This window comes from Manis javanica, chromosome 15 (genome assembly GCF_040802235.1).
Source record: "Manis javanica isolate MJ-LG chromosome 15, MJ_LKY, whole genome shotgun sequence".
NCBI lineage: Eukaryota > Metazoa > Chordata > Mammalia > Pholidota > Manidae > Manis > Manis javanica.
Window position 1 is genome coordinate 10788156 of NC_133170.1, and position 19707 is coordinate 10807862.

At 39.1% G+C, this 19707-nt stretch overlaps 1 protein-coding gene across 6 annotated transcripts in view; it reads left to right on the forward strand.

Moving 5' to 3' along the window:
* Window positions 1–19707, forward strand: part of LMNTD1 (lamin tail domain containing 1) — a 317264-nt gene that overhangs the window by 257151 nt on the left and 40406 nt on the right. For 5 of the 6 annotated variants that reach the window (XM_037020399.2, XM_037020400.2, XM_037020398.2 and 2 more), the window contains exons 3-4: window positions 16475–16593; window positions 19418–19647. In XM_037020399.2, the coding sequence (XP_036876294.2) occupies window positions 16475–16593; window positions 19418–19647 (349 nt within the window). Of the gene's footprint in view, window positions 1–16206; window positions 16401–16474; window positions 16594–19417; window positions 19648–19707 lie in introns of those variants that run through there. The other variant, XM_073223452.1, reaches the window with a different exon arrangement.

The window sequence follows — 19707 nt, forward strand, 5'->3', positions numbered from 1 at the left end:
TCTGACTGACCAGCTATAGATTGGAGGTTCTAATGACCTCTTCCTTGGGTTTGATTAATTTGACAAAGTGGCTCACAGAACTCAGAGAAACATTTTACTTTCTAAATTAGCAGTTTATTATAAAAGAATATACACACAGGACCAGCCAGATGGCAGAGATGCATAGAAATGGTATAGGGAAAGCACACGGAGCTTCCGTGACACTCTCCCCAAACGTCCACATGTTCTTGAACCCGGAAGCTCTTTAAACCTCCTCCTTTTGGGTTTTTATGGAAGCTTCATTACATGGGCGTGACTGATTAAACCACTGGCCCCTGGGGACGGAACTCAGTCCCCAGCCCCTCTCCCTCCCTGGAGGTCTGGTGGGTGACCCTGAAAGGTCCAAGCTGCTAACCTGGCTTCCCTGGCAACCAGCCCCCATCCTTTGTTTACTTAGGTGTTTCCACAGCCACTTAATTACCACACAAAAGACACCTTTTTTGCTCTCTGACTAGGATATCCCAAGGGTTTCATGAGCTCTGTACCAGAATGGGGACAAAGACCAAATATTATTTAGTGTAAACACAACATTACACTTCCCTACTCTCTGGGCCTCCATTTCTTCATCTGTAAAGTGGGATAATCATAGTTCATACTTCATGGGATTGTTATGAGGTCATGTGAATTAATATGTGGAAAGTACTTCAAACAGTTCCTGGGAACAAATTCTAGGAAGCTAGCATAAGCAAGGAGCTCTCTTGGGGAACATAAATTTTGAAGAGGGTCTCTGCCACTTTGATTTCCTTTAGAGAAACTCAGGAGTATTCCTCAAAGTGTTGTCCTTGTGCTGTCTGCTCAGTCAGGAGGATTCTTAGCTACACATCATCCCAGGTGACTCCAACACACCCTTCCTTGCCGTCTGCCCCTGTGCTACTGCAAGGACGTTTCAAGTAACAGAACGCCACCAAACTGATTTGCTACCAGTCAAGAGTTTAAGAAGTCATTTGTTAACCTATTCAGCATCCTAAGTACTCCATTGATCTATCCTATTCAGTTGGAATTCATTTATAATTGGGTCATTTAAAGAATAATCACCAGAGAATCTCAGCAGCCCCTTACCTTCTAAAGGGATGTGATTAATGGAATGTTCAGCACATGTAGCAAGTTTTAGCCTTTAGAACTCACTTCGGAGAGCCTCTGCTTCGGGCCTCTTCAGGAGCTAGCTTGGTTTTTCTGTGTATTCATTGAGTGGCTTGTCTATAATTTAATCCTGATTCAGGGCCCTTCCATAGTTTCTCAGATTCTCTTTTAAGTCTTCAGCTAATGCTATATTCATATACAACATCTATTTCAGCTCTGAATTTGGAGAAATGCCCAAGTCCGTATATCTGTTCATTCCGAAGAGGTAAAGCCACAAAGTCCAACAAAGGAGCTTAGTTCCAAGGACAAGGGGGTCAGGTTACCTGCAGCCTCTGTGCCAACAATATCCACTACAGAGGCGAACTGCTACTTTGTGGGGCCCAGGCTGGGGCACAGAGCAGAACAAGGGTCCCAAGAAATCTTTCAGAATTATGCAGATTATCTTCAGTTCATACCTGTTGCCTGCTGAAGCTGACGGTGAGATTATTTTTAATTATAGAATCTTCTCTGTAAGTGTTTGGTGCGCTTCTTTACAGGTTTCTGAGCAAGACTGTGTTTGGAGACAGCTTCCTTTAAAGTGAGTTATGTCTTCACATGCAATTTACTGATGAACAGATGTGAAAATAAATGCTGATATAATTGTTAAATTATAAAATCATATGTTTGGAAGGAAACTTTGCACAGCAGCTTGACCATCCCGTGTTGACACAGATATTTGGTCTGGGCTATTTAGATGTGCAGAAAAATGTGAAGCAGACAGTATTTGAAGGTGAAAGAAGGAAATCACACGAAGCTTCTGCCTAGAGGTCTCCTTCTGGCCACTCCAGAATCCTGTTCATTGGATCCTGAACGTCCTTATGGAGCTGCCATATATATTCTTCTTGCTTCTCAGTAAGGAAACATTTCTTGTTAGCTATTGGACTCATGATGCCAGGTTTTTATCCCTTTGTGTGGTTGAGGAAGGACAGAAGTGGAGGAGAGGAAGTTGGGGGAAGTAAAACTAAATACGTTCTCAAACCTAGATTTAACCCTCCATAATATCAATTATTCCTATCTATTGATTTTCATATTAGAATTAGTTGCCTAGAATGATAGAACTTAATCAAAAGAGCAATATATCTGGAACAATTTTTGTTTTCTTGGCTGTATTACTAAATTTTGTGGTTTATAGGTATATTCTTTGAATATATTTGAATACTTCCTTTTGTCTCAAAATCACCTTTCCTAGATCTTAGAGGTTCAGAAGATCAGAGAAATAAAATAACTGATTATTTTACCAGTCTTGACAATTGACCTACCAAAAGCACTGCCTGGTTGCTTTCGTATTTCATCAGCAAACCACCTGTCATATATGGCCCCTGAACTCATCAAATCCATAGTGTAGCTTCTATCATCCAAGAAGGTGATGATCATTTTGGTATAAATCAGGCAAACTTCATAATTATTAAAAGTAATTATTTAGATAAAAGTAATGCTGTTTTTCAAATAATTACTGTAAAAACTGATTGCCTACATTTTGTTCATTTCAACAAACATACAGGGCACACCTATATAAGCAGGCATTATGTCAGTCCCTGGAGGTGTGAGGGGGAATAAGATACACAGTCCTGTCATTCACATCATAGCATCATGTTAGAGATAGATCTGAAATAATACCTGTAACCAGGCGTGTATCCAGAATGTTTACTAACCACATGGTGAGCAAACACCAAGCAGTCAGAACAGACTGGCTGTGAAGTGACTGTGGCCGAAGTGCTCACTTAGGGCCTGTCACCTCTGCCTGAGTGTCCTCTTTATCCCATGTCACAGAGCAGAGCGGGAGGCAGGTCATTCGTGCAAGCAGGCGCGGATGGGAGATGGGGAGTTACCAATGCAAGCATAAAGTTTCAGCTAAGCAAGGGGAGTAAGTTCTAGAGATCTCCTCTAGAGATCTCTATAGTAAGTACCTATAGTGAACAACACACTATTGTACAATTAACCATCTAGTAAGGCAGTCGATATCATTTTAAGTGTTCTCACCACAAAAAAAAATGCAGTTAAATATAAATTAAAATAAACAAACAAAAAAATGAAGGCTGGGCAGCATTGAGAAATGTCTGGTAGCCTGCAGTGGTTAGAGCATGAGGCTCACGGAGAGTAAAAGCCAGAGATGATGGTGGAAAGTCATTTTAGGCCACATTATGAAGCTAAGGAGTTCCTATTTCACTTGACAGACAGCACTCAGGCTAAGAAAGAAACACTTTGAAACTAAAATATGTAATTACTCCTCCTTTAGGAGGACAGTTTGTTTTAGTTTTATTGTTTGAATCCATTTATATATCTCATATCATAATTTGTAAACATCAAAACGCTTTCAAAAACTGAGTTTGGCTTATTTAGATATTTCCCTTTGCTGATTAAGTCAGAGGTTTGAGCTTGATTGCTGCTGCATTAGTGAGTTTGACAAATATTTCTGAGGCAGATCTTTGAAGAGCATTTTTATTATTTTGCTTTAGGGAATTCCAGGAACACATACTGTTGTGTACTAACAGACTGCACACAATACTCTAGTACTGACTTGACAGGTGACACCTGGGGCAATTGCTCATTATTTGTGCACAATCTGAATTTGCTCTAGTCCACACTAATGGTAGCGAATCTTTTATATCAGCGATGAGTCTGGTGTTAAACAGCTTTCTGATTTACATGGTTTTACATCACACCGATTCACATATGCATGTAATACATTGTGTGCTCAGTATCTCAAGTCACACTGAAAGCGTATTCTATTTCCATCTGGTTACCTGCCCTCACCAGGGTCCAGGAAAAAAAACTATAAAGTTGAGTCGTTTGTTTTTGGCACATTCTCACCCACTGGTGTTCACTGCTTTCAAAACCTTCAGGTACCTAAATCCCCAAATGAACTCTGCTTGCCCAAAGACCACCACTGCAGTGTTTTACACAAACCTGCTTTTACATGTACCTAAATCACCTTTCCTCCTCCTTTCTCATGTCCCTTAAACTCCCATTTAAGGCAACACCACACTTTAGGCATTTAGATTTATTCACAGTAGTATAAAAATGAATGGCCAATCTGTGTGTGTCCAAGGTGTGTGTGTGTGTGTGTGCACATGTGTGCTTATGTGTGCCCCATAATGTCCAATGCTGCTTGTATGAATGACCTGCTTCCTGTAGTGCCCCGTGGGATGGGGAAGGATGGCAATCAAGCAGGTGGGCAGCAGGGCAGCTCCAGCAAGAAGCCTCTCAGTGGAGTGAAGTCCAGGCACCAGCAGGTAGAGGACTCATACCCTGGGACTGGAGAGAGGGGTTCCGCCATCTCCTCCCCACCCCCAGGTAGTCCCCCACCACAGGCTCGGTGAGACAGAACAGTGAGACCAGCACAGCCCCTGAAATGCCCCGCCCTCGTAGAATCTAGTTTCTGAATGCAGAGATTACCTCCGAACTAGTCTCCAGAAAGAAGCAATTGGTCCAGGTCACGATGTCATAGAAAGAGACATTTGTTTTTACTTTCTATCTCCCTCACTGAGGTATTTGCAGATCTTCTTCATATTTAATAGAAGCAACATACTGCATCAATTCTAAGATGAAATTTTTTCACAATTTAACACCTCTGAAATTGGGATGCATCATATGGTCAATGGCATCTTATAGCCTTGATGCTGCCTGGACTGAATTTATCATATAAACATTTATTTCCAGCAGTTACCTAGGGCTACTACTGACCTGAGACCGCTGTAACTTAAATTCTCTTCCTGAGGTTTTTGCATCACATGGTGTGGTATGAATTCAGACTTCATACTGATTGTGAATAATGGCTGCAGTTCAGAATCTCAAGGGAGATTTTTCTTTTCTTTCTCCTTCCAGTGCTAAGGTTGAGAAATGTAAGCTGTCCCCTGGGGATCCCTGCTTTCTGCCAGGGTCTCTTTTTAGATTCCCTATCTTGGACTTTTTTCTTGGGAGTTGATAAAATAATAGTATATCTTCTAACCAAAAGAATTTGATAAATTTGAATTAGAATTGTAAAAGTTCAATAGGGACAAAAATTCTTCCCTGTTACTCATTTCTGAGCAGCAAAACTGCCTCCTTCAGGACCTTTCTTGTCTCCCAGAGCCCCCCAGCACCCCTCAGAAAGAGCCAGGTAATCACCCTTCAGATGAATGATTTGCTGTGCAATGTGTAGGTATAATGGGATTTGTTAATTTCTAATTTCATCAAGATGTAATTTGTGCGTAAATATTGTGATCAAGCCATAATTACCATGTGGTAATTTTGGTTCAACCCAAATGCAAATACTTGCAAGGAATCTGGTCTATGCATGTAGGAAGGAACCAGGATGCCCAAGTCATGACCCCTGACTTCAGGGAGTGTAGGGTCTGTTATGACTGGATAAGGCATGTGCCGAATAACTGTAATATAAGGTAATGTAGGAAGTGAGGATGCCAGGGGACAGGAATGCATAATGTACCCCATGGAGAGTCTCAGGCGCAAAAGAAATCATTTCTAGTTTGGAGAGAATCGAAATATATTTTATGAAAGATAAGGGAAATAATACTCAAAATAAAAATAATAGTGATTACCATTTAAAATGCTCTACTCACATTATTTTATTTAACCCCATATGAAATAGATACTAATTCCATTTTATAACTGAGAAAATTGGTCTTGAAGAATAAATAGATTTTTAGAGGCAGAAGCAGTGCTGGGAAGGGTGTGGTTCTCAATGGGAAGAGTCGGAACAAAGGCATGAATATGCAGAAGCAAGAGGCACATACAAAGACACCACACGGATTGATTCGGTTGGAACACTGGACAGGTAAAGACAAGTAATAACAGAGATAAAACTGAATATTTTTTTTAGCTGGGTAGTGGAGACAATAGATGGGAGTTGTCATGAAGATAGAGTAAAATGACCTGCCAGATGGTTTACTGTAGGGTAATAAAGACTCGTCAAAGATGAGGAAGTGATTTGGAGATTGAGTGTCTGGGAGGTGATACTAGGAGAAGAAATAGTACACACAAGAGAATATGGGACATCAAGGTTCTGTCCTACCAAGCTTAATTATAATGTCCTAACATTGTCTGTGTTATTAAAGAGAGGGCTTAAGGGGGAGGGTCAAGCAAGGTGTGAGGTGTGCTTAATGATGGTAGAATTAATGGTGGTGACATTCTTATAAAGGTCAGAATGTCAAAGATAAGCTCCCGGGAGGGCTAATCCTAGACCAGGGTGCTTCAAACTCAGACCAGGTCGTGGGGGGAGGTGGGGTACCATGACATACAAAGGTGATCCTCACAGCATGGACCGTGGACCGTGGTGAAGTAGGGGAAGACTAGCAACAGAGAAGACCTTTCAGGTCCCAGAGAGAGAAGTTGAGAGTAAAACTGAGCTAACCAGGAAAAGGATGGATTTAGGCTAACAGGATTAATTTAAGCCAGTTCTGTCTCACTGCTAGTTACCAGCTTTCCTAAGGTACAAGCTGGACCTTTGACAAGGATACTTCCCATTCCACCCCCTGGTGAACTGGCAGAAAAACTGGGCATCACAGACCTAGGCAGAAGGACCAGCTAAAGTGCCTTACAGGGTGGGCTTTGTGGTATTTCTGTGAGTCACTGAAATATTGTGCTGTCAGCCCGTTTAGGGCTCTGTTCATTTCGGAGACCTCAGGCATCGGGAAGTCAAAAGATTGCATTATTTCTGGACTGTTTATTCACAGGGAAGGTAGGTGATTTCTCCTGCCAGCCTGAATTCTCATTAATTCTAGGACTAGGCTGAGCATTTCTCCATCGGGAAGGTCCCTAACAATTAGGGTATCTTAGTAGTGTTGGAAAACATTTGAGACCTGTAGTTAGCAGACGCAATTGCTGTATTAGAGTCTAAGTAGAAAGTATAAAGGGATCTGAGAGTCACAAAGATCGAATAGCTGCAAATATGAAAAAAAGAGTGAAATTGCTGCAGGAAATAGGAAATGGAAAAAACAAACACATGAAGGGCCAAGGACTGGCAAAGGAAATCCTTTGAATTTGGAGAATAAGAAACAAAAGGAGGGTTGGACAGGAATTTGGAGGGAAGGAGGATAGTAGAAAATGATATCATACAAAAACAGAAAGACATTTCAAACAGAAGAATGGTCAATCTTGCCAAATGCTTCAAAAAAGGAAACAGGATTAAAGCCATTAGGTGAATCTACTAGGAGGTCGTTGTGACCCCTAAGCAGAGGCGTGGTTTATCCATGAGGGAACGAATCATATCACAGTGGATTTACGGTGAATGAGCTGTAAGGACATGAGGGTTGTATAGCCTTTTCCCCCGACAAAGATATTTGACTGTAGAAGGAAGGAAGGGAGGAACGGAGGGAGGAATACGCTAGCAAAGTAGCTCAGAGTTGGGAGTTTTTCTTTTTGATTTTCAAACCTTTGACGGTTTGTCTTTGAATGTAAGTCTGCAGCCTCTAGATTCCCACTGCCTCACTGCTTTTGTTTCATACCACGGGGTTCGGATTCACAGGGCCCTGGATTCAGTCCCTGCTGCCGTCCACTAGCTTTACCTTTTCCAAGAAGCACAAACTCTATGATTTTGACAAGTTACTTAATCATACATGTTTCATGTGCAGATGAACCATTTCCCTTTATTTACATTGTGATCCTTTTTCCCAGGAGATCTGACTAGGTCAGTTGTCATCACTCAATGCAAAGCACCCCTTCGGCAGAGAAGGCCTCCAGAACTTTCGCAGAGGCCCTAATCTATGAGTATAAGGTTTTTACAAGATAAATGATTGTGAGTCTAGAGTAGTAAAACCACTTTATACTTGTATCATTCTTTAAACATTTACAGAGACCTTTCAAAAGCATTTTCTCATTTAATTTGCATAGTACACTCTGTGAAAGCAGGAAGAGGAGAGTGAAGTAGCTATAAAAGAACTAGAAAATGAGGCCAAATCAAAACTGGCAAGTAGCGAAGTAAATCTGAATTTCACCTTAAATTGGTCATGGAACCTATAGGCTGTAGGACCAGCCCTTTTGTGTAAGCATAATACTAAAGAGAGTATTTCTTTCATGGATTGAGGACATCAATATAGTAAACAGTGGAACCCAAAGGCACACAGATATTTTGTTTAAACAGTAGGAGGCTAAGGTTTTAGTAATGCCTGCCCAGGTAATTTGGAAAACTCTCTTACTAGAAAGAACTAGAAAAGCTGGAAAAATGTAATAGAACTAAAGACACCAGAAAGCTTTCAAGTCAATCAAGTATCATGATTCCAAGATCCAGAAACAAGAACAACAAAGAAGTAGAGATGAGGAAAACCCATCTCTACTGCCAGATTTACCCTGAATTTGTTGGGTTATTTTAGGAAGAGTTGGTTGAGAGAGTGAACCGGAGATTTTACAGATTTATGGAGTTGGAGGACAAGAATTAGAGTTCAAGGCCCAACAAAGAGAAGAAGCCCCAGTAGCATCTCCCTCCAGACACTGGGTTGGAATCTTTAAGTCATATCCCGGGGGTAAGAATAAAGCAGGAATAGATTGGCCTTCGCAGAGACTGAAACCCAGCTTCACAGTGTCTCATTTCCTGGTTGAATTGATTAAGTTAATATGGACTTTCTAGTGTTCCTAGCCATCTAATATGTTCTCCGAAGGAATATGATATCACTTTAAACCTAAATTATATCTATATTTTTTTCATAAACTGTAGTACCTAACCAAGACTACTCGGAAATATGAGGAAACAAGACAGGTGCCTTGTTTCAAGAAAGACAGAAACAAGACGGAATAACAGATAGAAGAAACTCACCCACTTCAATAGCAAAAAGAAAACCAAATTATTTGATTAAAAAATGGGTAAAGGACATAAATACACATTTTCCCAAAGAAAGTGTACGAATGGCCAACAGGTTATTTTAGGTCGGTCCACGGAAAGGTGCTCAACATCACTGGTCTCAGAGAAATGCTTCTCAAAACCACAATGAGATATCACCTCATATTTCTTATGATAAATGGCTTTTATCAATGAGACAAGAGTGAACAAGTGTTGGTGAGGATGTGGAGAAAAGGGGACCCTCCTGCACTGTTGGTGGGAATGTTAAAACCTGCAATCAAAAATGATGAATTGATATACTTCTCTCTGTAATTTTTATAGTAAGCAAGAAAAAAATCAGTAAGAATACAGATGATTTGAATAACACAATTATTATCATTAATCTAATTGAGACATTTAAAACGCTAACCTCAACAAAGTCAGGGTATACACTCTTTTCAAAAATACATACAAGTTTTACAAAATACAGACTACATGCTGGTCATGAGATAAATTTCAAATAACTTAAATTATTCAGTTCCCTGACCACAGAGGAATTTAGCTAAAAATCACTAACAAAAAAATAACCTGAAAGTCTTCATATATTTAGAAATTAAGCAATAGCTATCTAAAAATGTGAACATCTTTAAAGTATATTGAAATAAATGACAATGAAAATCCTACAGATTAAAATTTATGGAATGAAGCTAAAACCATGCTTACTGGGAAACATACAGCCGTAGCTGTTCATCTTAGAAAATAAAAACAGGGCACAAAACGATTTCTAAGCATCCATCTCAAGTATTCACAAAAAGAACGGCAAACTGAGCCCAAAGGAAGTAAAAAGGATGTACAACAAAGAGAAAATATACAAATAATCACATACCAAAGGGAATCAAAAGCCACAGTTGGTTCTTTAAAAAGATTGATAAAATTAATGAAGAGGCAAATAAGCAACATCAGTAATGAAAAGGGAGATGACACTATGGGTTCCACAAGCATTAAAAAGATATTCGAATATTTTCAAAAATTTTTGTTAAAAACACAGCTTACCAAAAACTGACAAAGAACACATAGAAAATATGACCAGTCCTATAACTGCTAAAGAAACTGAATTTTAAAACTTCTCAGAAAGTAAAGTCCAGAACCAGAATGTTTCCCCAGTAAATTCTACCCAGGATATAAGGAAAGAATAATGCCAGTCTTGCACAAATTTTTTCAAATAACGGAAAAAGAGAAAACACTTAACCAGCTTGTTTTATGAGACCAGCATAACTTTCCTGCCAAAACCTGATGAGGATATTACAAGAAAGGAACACTATAGCGATTCCATTCTTTTCAAAGTGATCTGTAAATTCAGGGCAATCCCAGTCAAAATCTAAGCTGGTGGGTTTTTTTTTAATTGATGAGGTAATTCTAAAAATTCATGGAAATCAAAGAAACTAGAATAGCCACAATAATATTGACAAAGAACACATTGGAAGACCTGTACTCTACTACAAAGTTACCCTAGTTAAGACAGTGTCATAATGACATAAGGATAGACAAACAGACTAATAGGACAGAATAGAGACCCAAACACACTAGTCACATGACTTAAAGGCCCTGCTGTCCTTCAGGGGGGAAATGCTGTATTTTCAGCAAATAGTGCAGGGTCTGTTGGATAACCAAGTGGAAAAGGACTGAACCTCGAACCCTTTTGCATACCATATACAAAAGTTAATTTAAGGGGGATCATAAATATGAGAGGTAAAAGAGTAAAACTTACAGGAGAAAAAAAGAGTCTAACATTGTCATGAGCTCAAGATAATAGAGGACACAAAATCATTAAGTAAAAAAGATCAATAAATTGGATTTCATTAAAATTAAAAACCTCTATTCATAAAATTCACCCTCCAGGAAGTGAAAAAGATAAATCATAGTCTGAAAGAATGTATTTCTAATACATAAAGGCAGAAAAGAACTTTCATCTGAAATCTATAAAGAACTCCTATAAATTAAAAAAAAGCAAACCACCCATACACACACATACAAATAAAAACAAGAAACTCCTCAAGTGTCCTGTAGTTAATCTAATTATTGATCCATTAAGGACAAATAAATGGCTCCATATGCGTACCTAGGCTGTATTCTACTCCCTGGCCTGGGTTCAAGGCCGTCCCTCCAGCCTGGCCCCCCTGCCCCCGTGGCTCCAGCCCACGCTGCACACCGAGGCCATCTCGGCCTCAGCCATGACCACGCCTACCCCGGGTCTGTCCCGGCATTGTGATGCTTGCAGGGAAGTACACTCAGATCCATCAGGCCACAGCAGTTAATATGCATTTGTTGAGTAAATACATTCATGAAAGAGTAAGTTAGTGACTGCCCTCCCTATTCTCTGCTTTAAATCCCATTTCTCCTACCTGTCCATACCTCACCCCTTCTGTGAAGTCATTTCCTATTCAGCAGAAGTAATTCTTCCCAGAGTTCTTCTAGCTCTTGACAGAACTATTCCTTTGATTCTTGTCCCATTCTGTCATGCATTACATACTTTTTTTTCCATATTCACGGATACTACAGTCCCATCAGAAGAATAAATTCCAGAAGAGCAAGGAACATGTTGGACACCCGTTTAAATTATTACGGACTATCCATCTAATCACCTTGTAAACAGTAGTGTTCAGTATTTTTTCAGTGAATGGTGAGGTGTAGTGGGGAAGGAGCCGGACAGACCCGTGCTTCTCCCCCTCCGTAGCTGTGTGACTCTGGGCCATTGCCTGACCGCTACAGGCGTCCGTATCCTCATCTGCGAAGGGCAGATAATAATACATCCAAAAAAGGGTGAAAGGAGATCTTATACACAGAGTACTTAACACAAATGGGTACCATGTGGTACATGATAGCAAACACAGCAGCAGCGCTAAGAGTATAATCTACTATGGATTATGACTGGCTCTGAATCGCAAAAGCATTTCCTCTGAAAACTAAGGGAGAAACAAACATGAACACAGAACAACAGCAAAACTAAGAATAATAAACAGCTAGAGAACACTACAAGCACATAAAAATGTCCATCTTGTCTTTCTTCTACTGCAGACTAATAATCATCTACATGTGGCCAAAGGTCTTAGAGAGAGTTCTGTTTCCTAACTGCATGAATTTTCTCATTCTGCGTCAAACATCTGGTTTCTCACCTCTTCTAACATACAGGGGCTCAAACAAACGACACTGTAATTGCAGACCCAGTATTGTCCACCCCAGGGGTTCCCTTTCTCATCCTAATGAAGGTTAGAGGTGTCCTTCTCTTACAGAAGGCGTAACTTGAAGCTCAGGGGCCTTAATATCCTTGGAAGCTGCCCAGTTTCTTCTGTTCTCTCATTTGCCTATGAGGAGGAAAGCTGTGAACCAACTTAAATTTAATTGGTCTATTTAAATTTGCTTATTCTTCAAGTTGTCAGTTATTATTCAATGAATGCAGCTTCATGTATGTAGATGGTGTCATGGGACTTCTCAAGAATAGCTAACCCACTCCTCAGTGACCTGCACACGTCATTGCTGTCTGTTGTCAACACCAATAATGAATAATGCTAAGAGCAGCTACCACTGATCAAGTTTGTCCTGTGTTCAGTAACCAGAGAGGAAGAGATGGCGGAGTTGAGGGCCCCCTGTGCCTCGCTGTGCTTCCACACTGAGCGTGGCTGGGCTCCACGCCGTCATATTTACGCCTGAAGCCACGGGTAGGGCTCCTGTTTAGGTTTCTGATAACTCTCTTTCATACCCCTTTAGTACAGCGCTTCTCATGGGGCGCTCGTGCTGCATCAGCTGGAGAGGGGGAGGATGTAAAATTGAAGAAAGAGTGCCTTTACCCTGTTTGCAGAGAAAAATAAAATGGATAGTATTTCCTCAATTCAAATTGTTCTCCAATAATTTTTCACAAGTCTTTGGCTGCAGATACCAGTTTTCTGCTAAAGGTTGCCTGTACATGAAATGGCAAATTCGTATCAATAGGTAAACGCAAAGCCAATCATTTGTTCTTGGTTCAACAGTTGGGTGGGTGTTTTATTTTATTTTAAGATGTGTGAGCTGGTGGTTGTGAGGTCACATGGTACATAAATAGCATAAGATGGATTTCTTTTTTCTAGTGAAAATATATAAAAATAGTTGTATAGATGAAATAAAAACACACTGATTTGTATTCTTAAAAGTATTTTACAAAGGGCATGCATTCTGCAAATAAGATCATAGGTTCTGGATCTCTGCCTCCTAAATATGTCTCAGATGCCCTGTCTTAGAATAATAAGTATTATATTCCTCTAGAAAACATGGAGAGAAAAGATTCATGGATAAAGGCTAAGCCTATGGTACACGTACCCTGTGTTTGAAGTAACTGTGTGGTTACTTATGAACCACTGCTGAAATTGACATGAATATCTGAGGATTCAAACCATTGTTTGACACTTTGTGTCACATATGCAGATCTAAAGTCTTAGTGTTTTGAACAGAATTTTGTGTTTGGGGAAACCCATGAAGGTATTTGGAAAAACTGCCTGAAACCTGAAGTTTCCAAAAAATGATCCTTTATCCTGTCTGTGAACACCCTCCAGTAAGACCTTCACATAACCCTGACTTCAGAGTAAAATAATAGCATCTATGTTCAAGGCAGTGTTATTTACAGATAGATCCATGTTTAGGAAATGAATGAACCCAGCACATTTTTACACTAGCAAGATGCTTTACAATGGGAACTTATACTATAATTCTATGGGTGTAAATGTGAAACTGTATTCCTATATATACAAATTCTTTGAATCTTAGATAAAGGAACATGTCATATTTCTGCTATAATCTTCCACTGCATACTACTCAATTTAGAAATTCCCACTGATTGCCTAAGAGGAGAGGAAATTTTCTTTATATATACAGCCTTCATTCACAGGAGACATGTTATTTCTATTACCGAGTTAATAAGATCCCCTACTGTGCAAATATTCTCCATATGTGGGGACGGAAGACTAGGGTATATAAGACCACTTTCATGTGTTCTTCAGCTTTTAAAAAAGTTTTGTACATGTATTGCTTCACTTTTTTTAAATTGATGAATATGGGATTTTGCCACTTAATTTTTTCTTAAGGTAAAAGTTCACAATAGAAAACTTAGTTTTCATCCTGTTTTACTCTATATCTACCCTTATGGGACTTCAATTTCTCGTGTAAAATTCTGGTATTTTCCCAACTGAGGCTAAAGCCAAAAAAGAGAATTGATACAGGGTCCAGAAGCCAGGAAAGAGAGTGATTTGAGACTGGAGCAGAGAGAAAAACCAGGTCAAAGCTGGTTGGGGAGTAGATAAGCAGTTACGCAGTGGAACTTGGAGACAAAGACCTCTTCCAAGGTTATATGGCCAGTGAATGGCAGAGCCAGGATTTGGTCTCACCTTCATTTGTTACAAAGACCCCTTCACTGCAATCCCTGTTTCTCTGCTGTAATTCCTGGACGGTACCTTCCTAACTCCTTCCACGGTGAGTGCCTAACTGCCCCCACCTGGTGATGACACCAAGTCGTATTGCTACTGATGGTGTAATTTTTCCAAACTGGTGAACAACTCTTGAAAAAGGTCTGAACAAATTAATATACAAACTTCCCTCAATGTAAACAATAAATAGTCACTTCTTGGAAAATTTGGCATTTATTATGCGTGCAAAAATATTTTGTATTTATATGAAACATGGAGTGAAGCTTTGGGCTCCGATAATGATAACTTATTTTTCATCTGCGTAAATGTCTGGCAAGTCGTGTGGTACATGAGGAGAGTCTTTGCCAAGTAAGATTATCTGCCACATTGCAGGAAGTCTAGCATCTCTGGCTCCTGTCCAGTAAATGCCAACAGCACCCTGTCAAATCTTCATGCCTGTCAATGTCCACTCATGTTTATAAAATGTCCCCTATGGTTCACTTCATCCTCTGTTAAAAACCACTGGCTTAGTTTGACAGCAGCAAAAGAGGAAGTTAGTTTTAGTTGAATATTTGCTGTAATTTTTGGAAAGGAAATATCCTGTATGGGGAATGACTATTGAGGCATTCAGAAATTTAAAGCTCTCCAGAGGTTTTCTCAACTGACACAATTTTGTTCTGCCAAGCTATGTTGGAAAATGTGAAGAGGCTCTGATAAAACAAATGAAGTCATAATGACTTCATGCTAACACATGTAGTCCATGTCCAGCTAAGAAGCCATCTGGACAGGTAGGGATGGGAAAATGGGATAGTGACAAGAAATAATAAATGCATTTGAGAAATTCTTTTCTAAGCTTAAGTATAAATTTATAAATCTCCTTATGCTATATTTACATAATTGGCCCACAATGCTGATAAGGCAACATGCTTCATCTCTGAGACAAAGTATAGTCAGATGTTTACCCTCCTCTGGCTTCCTTGCCTGATTATGTAATATCTACCTCTTGTCTTTTTCTTTTGATTTATTAAAATATTTACCTTGTTCATCAGCTTACCAATTTGCATTGCATCAGCATTTGCATTGAAATACTATTCATCATTCCAAGATGGAAACTATTTTCTAATCTATTTGAGAGATACTTTATCATTATTCCTTAAAGCAGGGATTTTTATTTGTAGTACCAAGCTGGTTCCTGGGACATAGCAGGTGCTCACTTAACTATTTATTGAATGCACTTACTAATGCACTAGCAATCTTCATTAATATATCCTATTTCCATGTACAATCATCTACTTTCATATGTGTTAATTTTATTCTCATACCATCATTATCAGACCATAAAATACCAAAATTAAATGTGGATCTTTTATTCAAGGTAGCATCTGAATTAAGTGATTTCTTCTAAATCATACTGCTGGTGTAACAGGGAGAATTTAGGCCTCCTGGCTTTGATTTCTTTATTCTACCCATGGGTTTCATTTGCTATAAAAGCATTAAAGTTTTGGGTTCCTGCTGGTTGGCCGTTTCCATGTGTTCAAAGAGCATTTGCCAAAACAAAACAAAAACAAACAAAAACTCGTTTTTAAACAATTTTAAGCACTTAAAACTAGTGATTAACTCCCTCCATATGTATATAAGAGCTTTGAGCCTCAGAAATCCAAAACAGGATATCAAATATTTCGGTGCAATGTGTGTCTGGTGGGAGATATGACTCTTCTCAGTTGTTAAACTGCAGAGCAAGTGAATCATCAACAGAGTAATTGTTCTGAAACAGGGACTTTGTAACTATGGAGATGTCACCTCAGTGTTCCGACAGGCAGTGCTGGCAGGACGTGACAGTCCCAGTCATAAAGACGGCTGTGCTGGGTTACCGCCCTGCCCCCTGAGCTGCTTCACTGAAGGCCATACACCTCTACCTTGATTTGTCTAATATCTTTAGCCAATATCGGTACTGACTATGTCCGTACTTACATATTCACATTAGAATCCTGGTTCTGGCCCCAGCTTGGTAAAAAAAAAAATCATGAAATCTGGCAGGTGCTTTAAGGTATTGGGCTTAACAGGTGAGGTCACTTAAAAAAGATCTGCCTTGAACCTCAGCTTTACTCATTGCCTAATGTCATAATTTGTTTTCCAGGAGAGAAAAGAGACATCTCTTCTAGCTAACATGAAAGACAGAGAAGCCACTTGGGAAACTTCAGCGGCCATGCAGAGTCAAGTCCATGAGGCGGAAGATAAAGTGGAGAATCAAGAACAGTAAGAATGGAACGAATGAGAGGAAAGGAGGGTCTGAGTTTTAGAAGATAATGAGGGTGTACTTGACCTCTTGTTTCAAAACATCTTAGAAAGTAGTTAGAACTAGAATAATGGCATACATTTTCTAAAACGAACTGTAGCATACAACTATTTCCCCAACCCCTGTTTTACAAAGTTCAGTCCTTAAATATATGAAAATGCACCAGGACAGATCTCCATCATGAGACCTGCTTGAGATTCCAAAGGCCATATCTAAGTTGGTAAGGCAATTGGCAGACAATTTCTTTAGCATACTTTACTAACGTAGGGACAAAAATTGCTAGAGAATTTTGGTTTTAGAAATATCTGTGAGGATGTTAAATAAAAAACTATAAATCCCTATTTTTACCACTAATTTAAATCATTCAACTAAAGCAATTAATGTTGGTTTTCCAATGTTTTTCTGAAAAATGTCCTCTAGTATTGAATATGCTAATTCCATAGTATTAGCTAATTCAATGGTATTCAATACTAATTCAATAGTATTAGGTCCAAATAGTTAATGTTACCTTGGACCTATATTCCTGTTTATTATTCAGTTCAAATCCATTTTTAAAAAATTTTTGTGCTTAGAGGTGATCTGACAAATGACTGTTGTATTACCCATGCCGTGTCTCCCAAAATAACATTGAAATGCTGGAATTGAGCTTTTATAACTCCCTCTGGCTTACTGCTTATCAATCACAGATGGAACAAAATACCAAGAAGGGGCTTGGAAAATTCCATATGCTAAAGAGAAAGCCACCTAAGCCCTAGGACAAATTTCTCACCTTCCTCAGGGGGTCCTGCAGGTGGGTGAGTGCAGGGTCCGGACCATAGGCTGCATCATGCACATCTCTTCCTGAAATGGTTCAGCTCTTCCAAAGGTGTGTGCAGCCATTAGAAATTTCTTATTCAGGTACAAAATTAAAAACACCCTGTGGCCTAGGCCAGATTTCTTTGATCACATTTGCAAAGGCTTAGTGGCAATCTTTTGCAGAATTAAACTTACCTGGTAACATTATTGTTTTACTGGAGGAAGAAAAATATTTGAAACTTATAAAATGAACATGCTGAACAGATAAAGCCAGTTCATCTGTGATGAAACCCAGATGTACAGTATTTGAAAGAGAAAGGTACTCTTGCTGATTATTCTAGCCAGTGTTGGGGAGAAATCATATCATATGACCCTGACTCAGGTTGGATAGAGATGAAATATTTGTAATCTGCCAGTTGACCCTATAGTGTCCTTTCTCACTGTCACCACAGTCATACTCAGAGTGTATCTTCATGGGTTAGAGATTCTTGAACAAAGATGGGTGCTTGGGTGTCAGCAGAATGGCAAGAGTTCAAGCTTAGTAAGTACTGGGCTAGGAATGATGCAATGTTCAAAGCCAGTGCCATTTAATTTTTTTTTCAATTACCTGAGATGCCTGTCTCTTCTGAGACATACATTTAGAGAAGTCTGGTTTTGAGTACAAAGCTCTACAGATATAATATTTCTGATGAAGTGACTTAGAAATGGTAGAATAAAATGATTATGGATACCTGTTGGTAAACAGAGATGGAAACTAGCCAGCAAGATGGCAGATTAGCCCCAGACCCTTGTTCCCTTATGGAATCATTGGCAAGACAAATCCAACCACCGAGAACTGGCTAAAATAACTTCGTAGGAACTCTGGAAAACAAACAGATCAAAACATAGAGAATCCACGGGGGCAGAGTACTTAGCTCCTCATCTTCAGGCGGATAGCTACGTGGCCCCCAGAAATCTATCTAGCTTTTCAGAGAGCCGAAGGGTTTGGACCCCAAGACTTTGTTAACAATTCAAGCATTAAACACTCTCTCTCCCCTTCTCTCTCTCTCTCTCTTTCTCTCTCTCTCTCTCTCTCTCTCTCTCTCTCTCTCTCTCTCTCTCTCTCACACACACACACACACACACACACACACACACACACACACACACACACACTCAGATTGCTCTGAGGTTGCTGAGAAGAGTCAATATGACTGATTGAGAATTGTCATTAGCATTTTTATGAACCAAGCCATGAGGATGTTTTACTTGTAAAAATTTAGGGACTTTGTTTAAATGATTGTGTTTTTATAGTTATAAAAAAAAGAAACAAAATTTTTGTTCATGATAAGATTCTTAGAAAGATAATACTTAGAAATTATGTCTTTCTTCTCCCTTTTCTGCTATTCCCTTCAACAGTCGCCCTCATGCTCACATGTGTACTGTATTTATCGTTGATTTGCAATGTTTAAAAGCAGACATTAGCTCTAGAATCTTTATAAATATAGGAAAACTAGGCAGCAGGAATTAAAGGAAAAGGGTATAGTAAACTGACACATTAAACAGGAATCACCATCATGTCTTTTATGTTAATGGGAGGGGAAATGTGATATAATGAGTGATGAGAGTGGACACACATAATTTATAGTCTGCATTTTGAGTAAAAAATAATAGTAATTTTAAAAGCCTGGGAAGAAATGGTAACATTTTTGGTTGGTGGCATTATGGTGACTTATTTTCTTATTTCTACTTTTATACTTTTTCAGAAGCATCTACAGTAGGAATTTAATTCTTAAATAAAAAAGAAAAAGAAAAGTACATCTTGATTTGACACCAAAGCGTTTAATTCAGGTTGTGGAAATTAGAAATAGATGATGTTCTTGTGCTTATGTTAGACATTAATGCCTTTGAAAAGGAGAACTCTAGGTAATGATAGTTCATGCATCTAATGTTCAAGTCTATTCATTTTGACTTTCTTACTTCATTTATTATAACAATTTTTATACCCAGGAAAGAAGACACATGTGATCATCTCCCAAAGACACAGCGATCTTTAGGACATTTTTTTTCAAGTACAGCAGATTCAGATACAACACTGCCGTTGTCACAGTCATTGTCCTATGAAGGGCCCATCAGTTACTCTCTGTCCAGCCCTCAGATTAGTGGAGTGACTCTATCAACAACTGGATCAAAGACCCCTCAACCTATTGTGAGCCATTTCAGATCAGAAAACAGCCTGGGTAAGCAAAACATGTACCAAGATTTTTGGACACCATTTTTATATAATTCAATAGATTCTT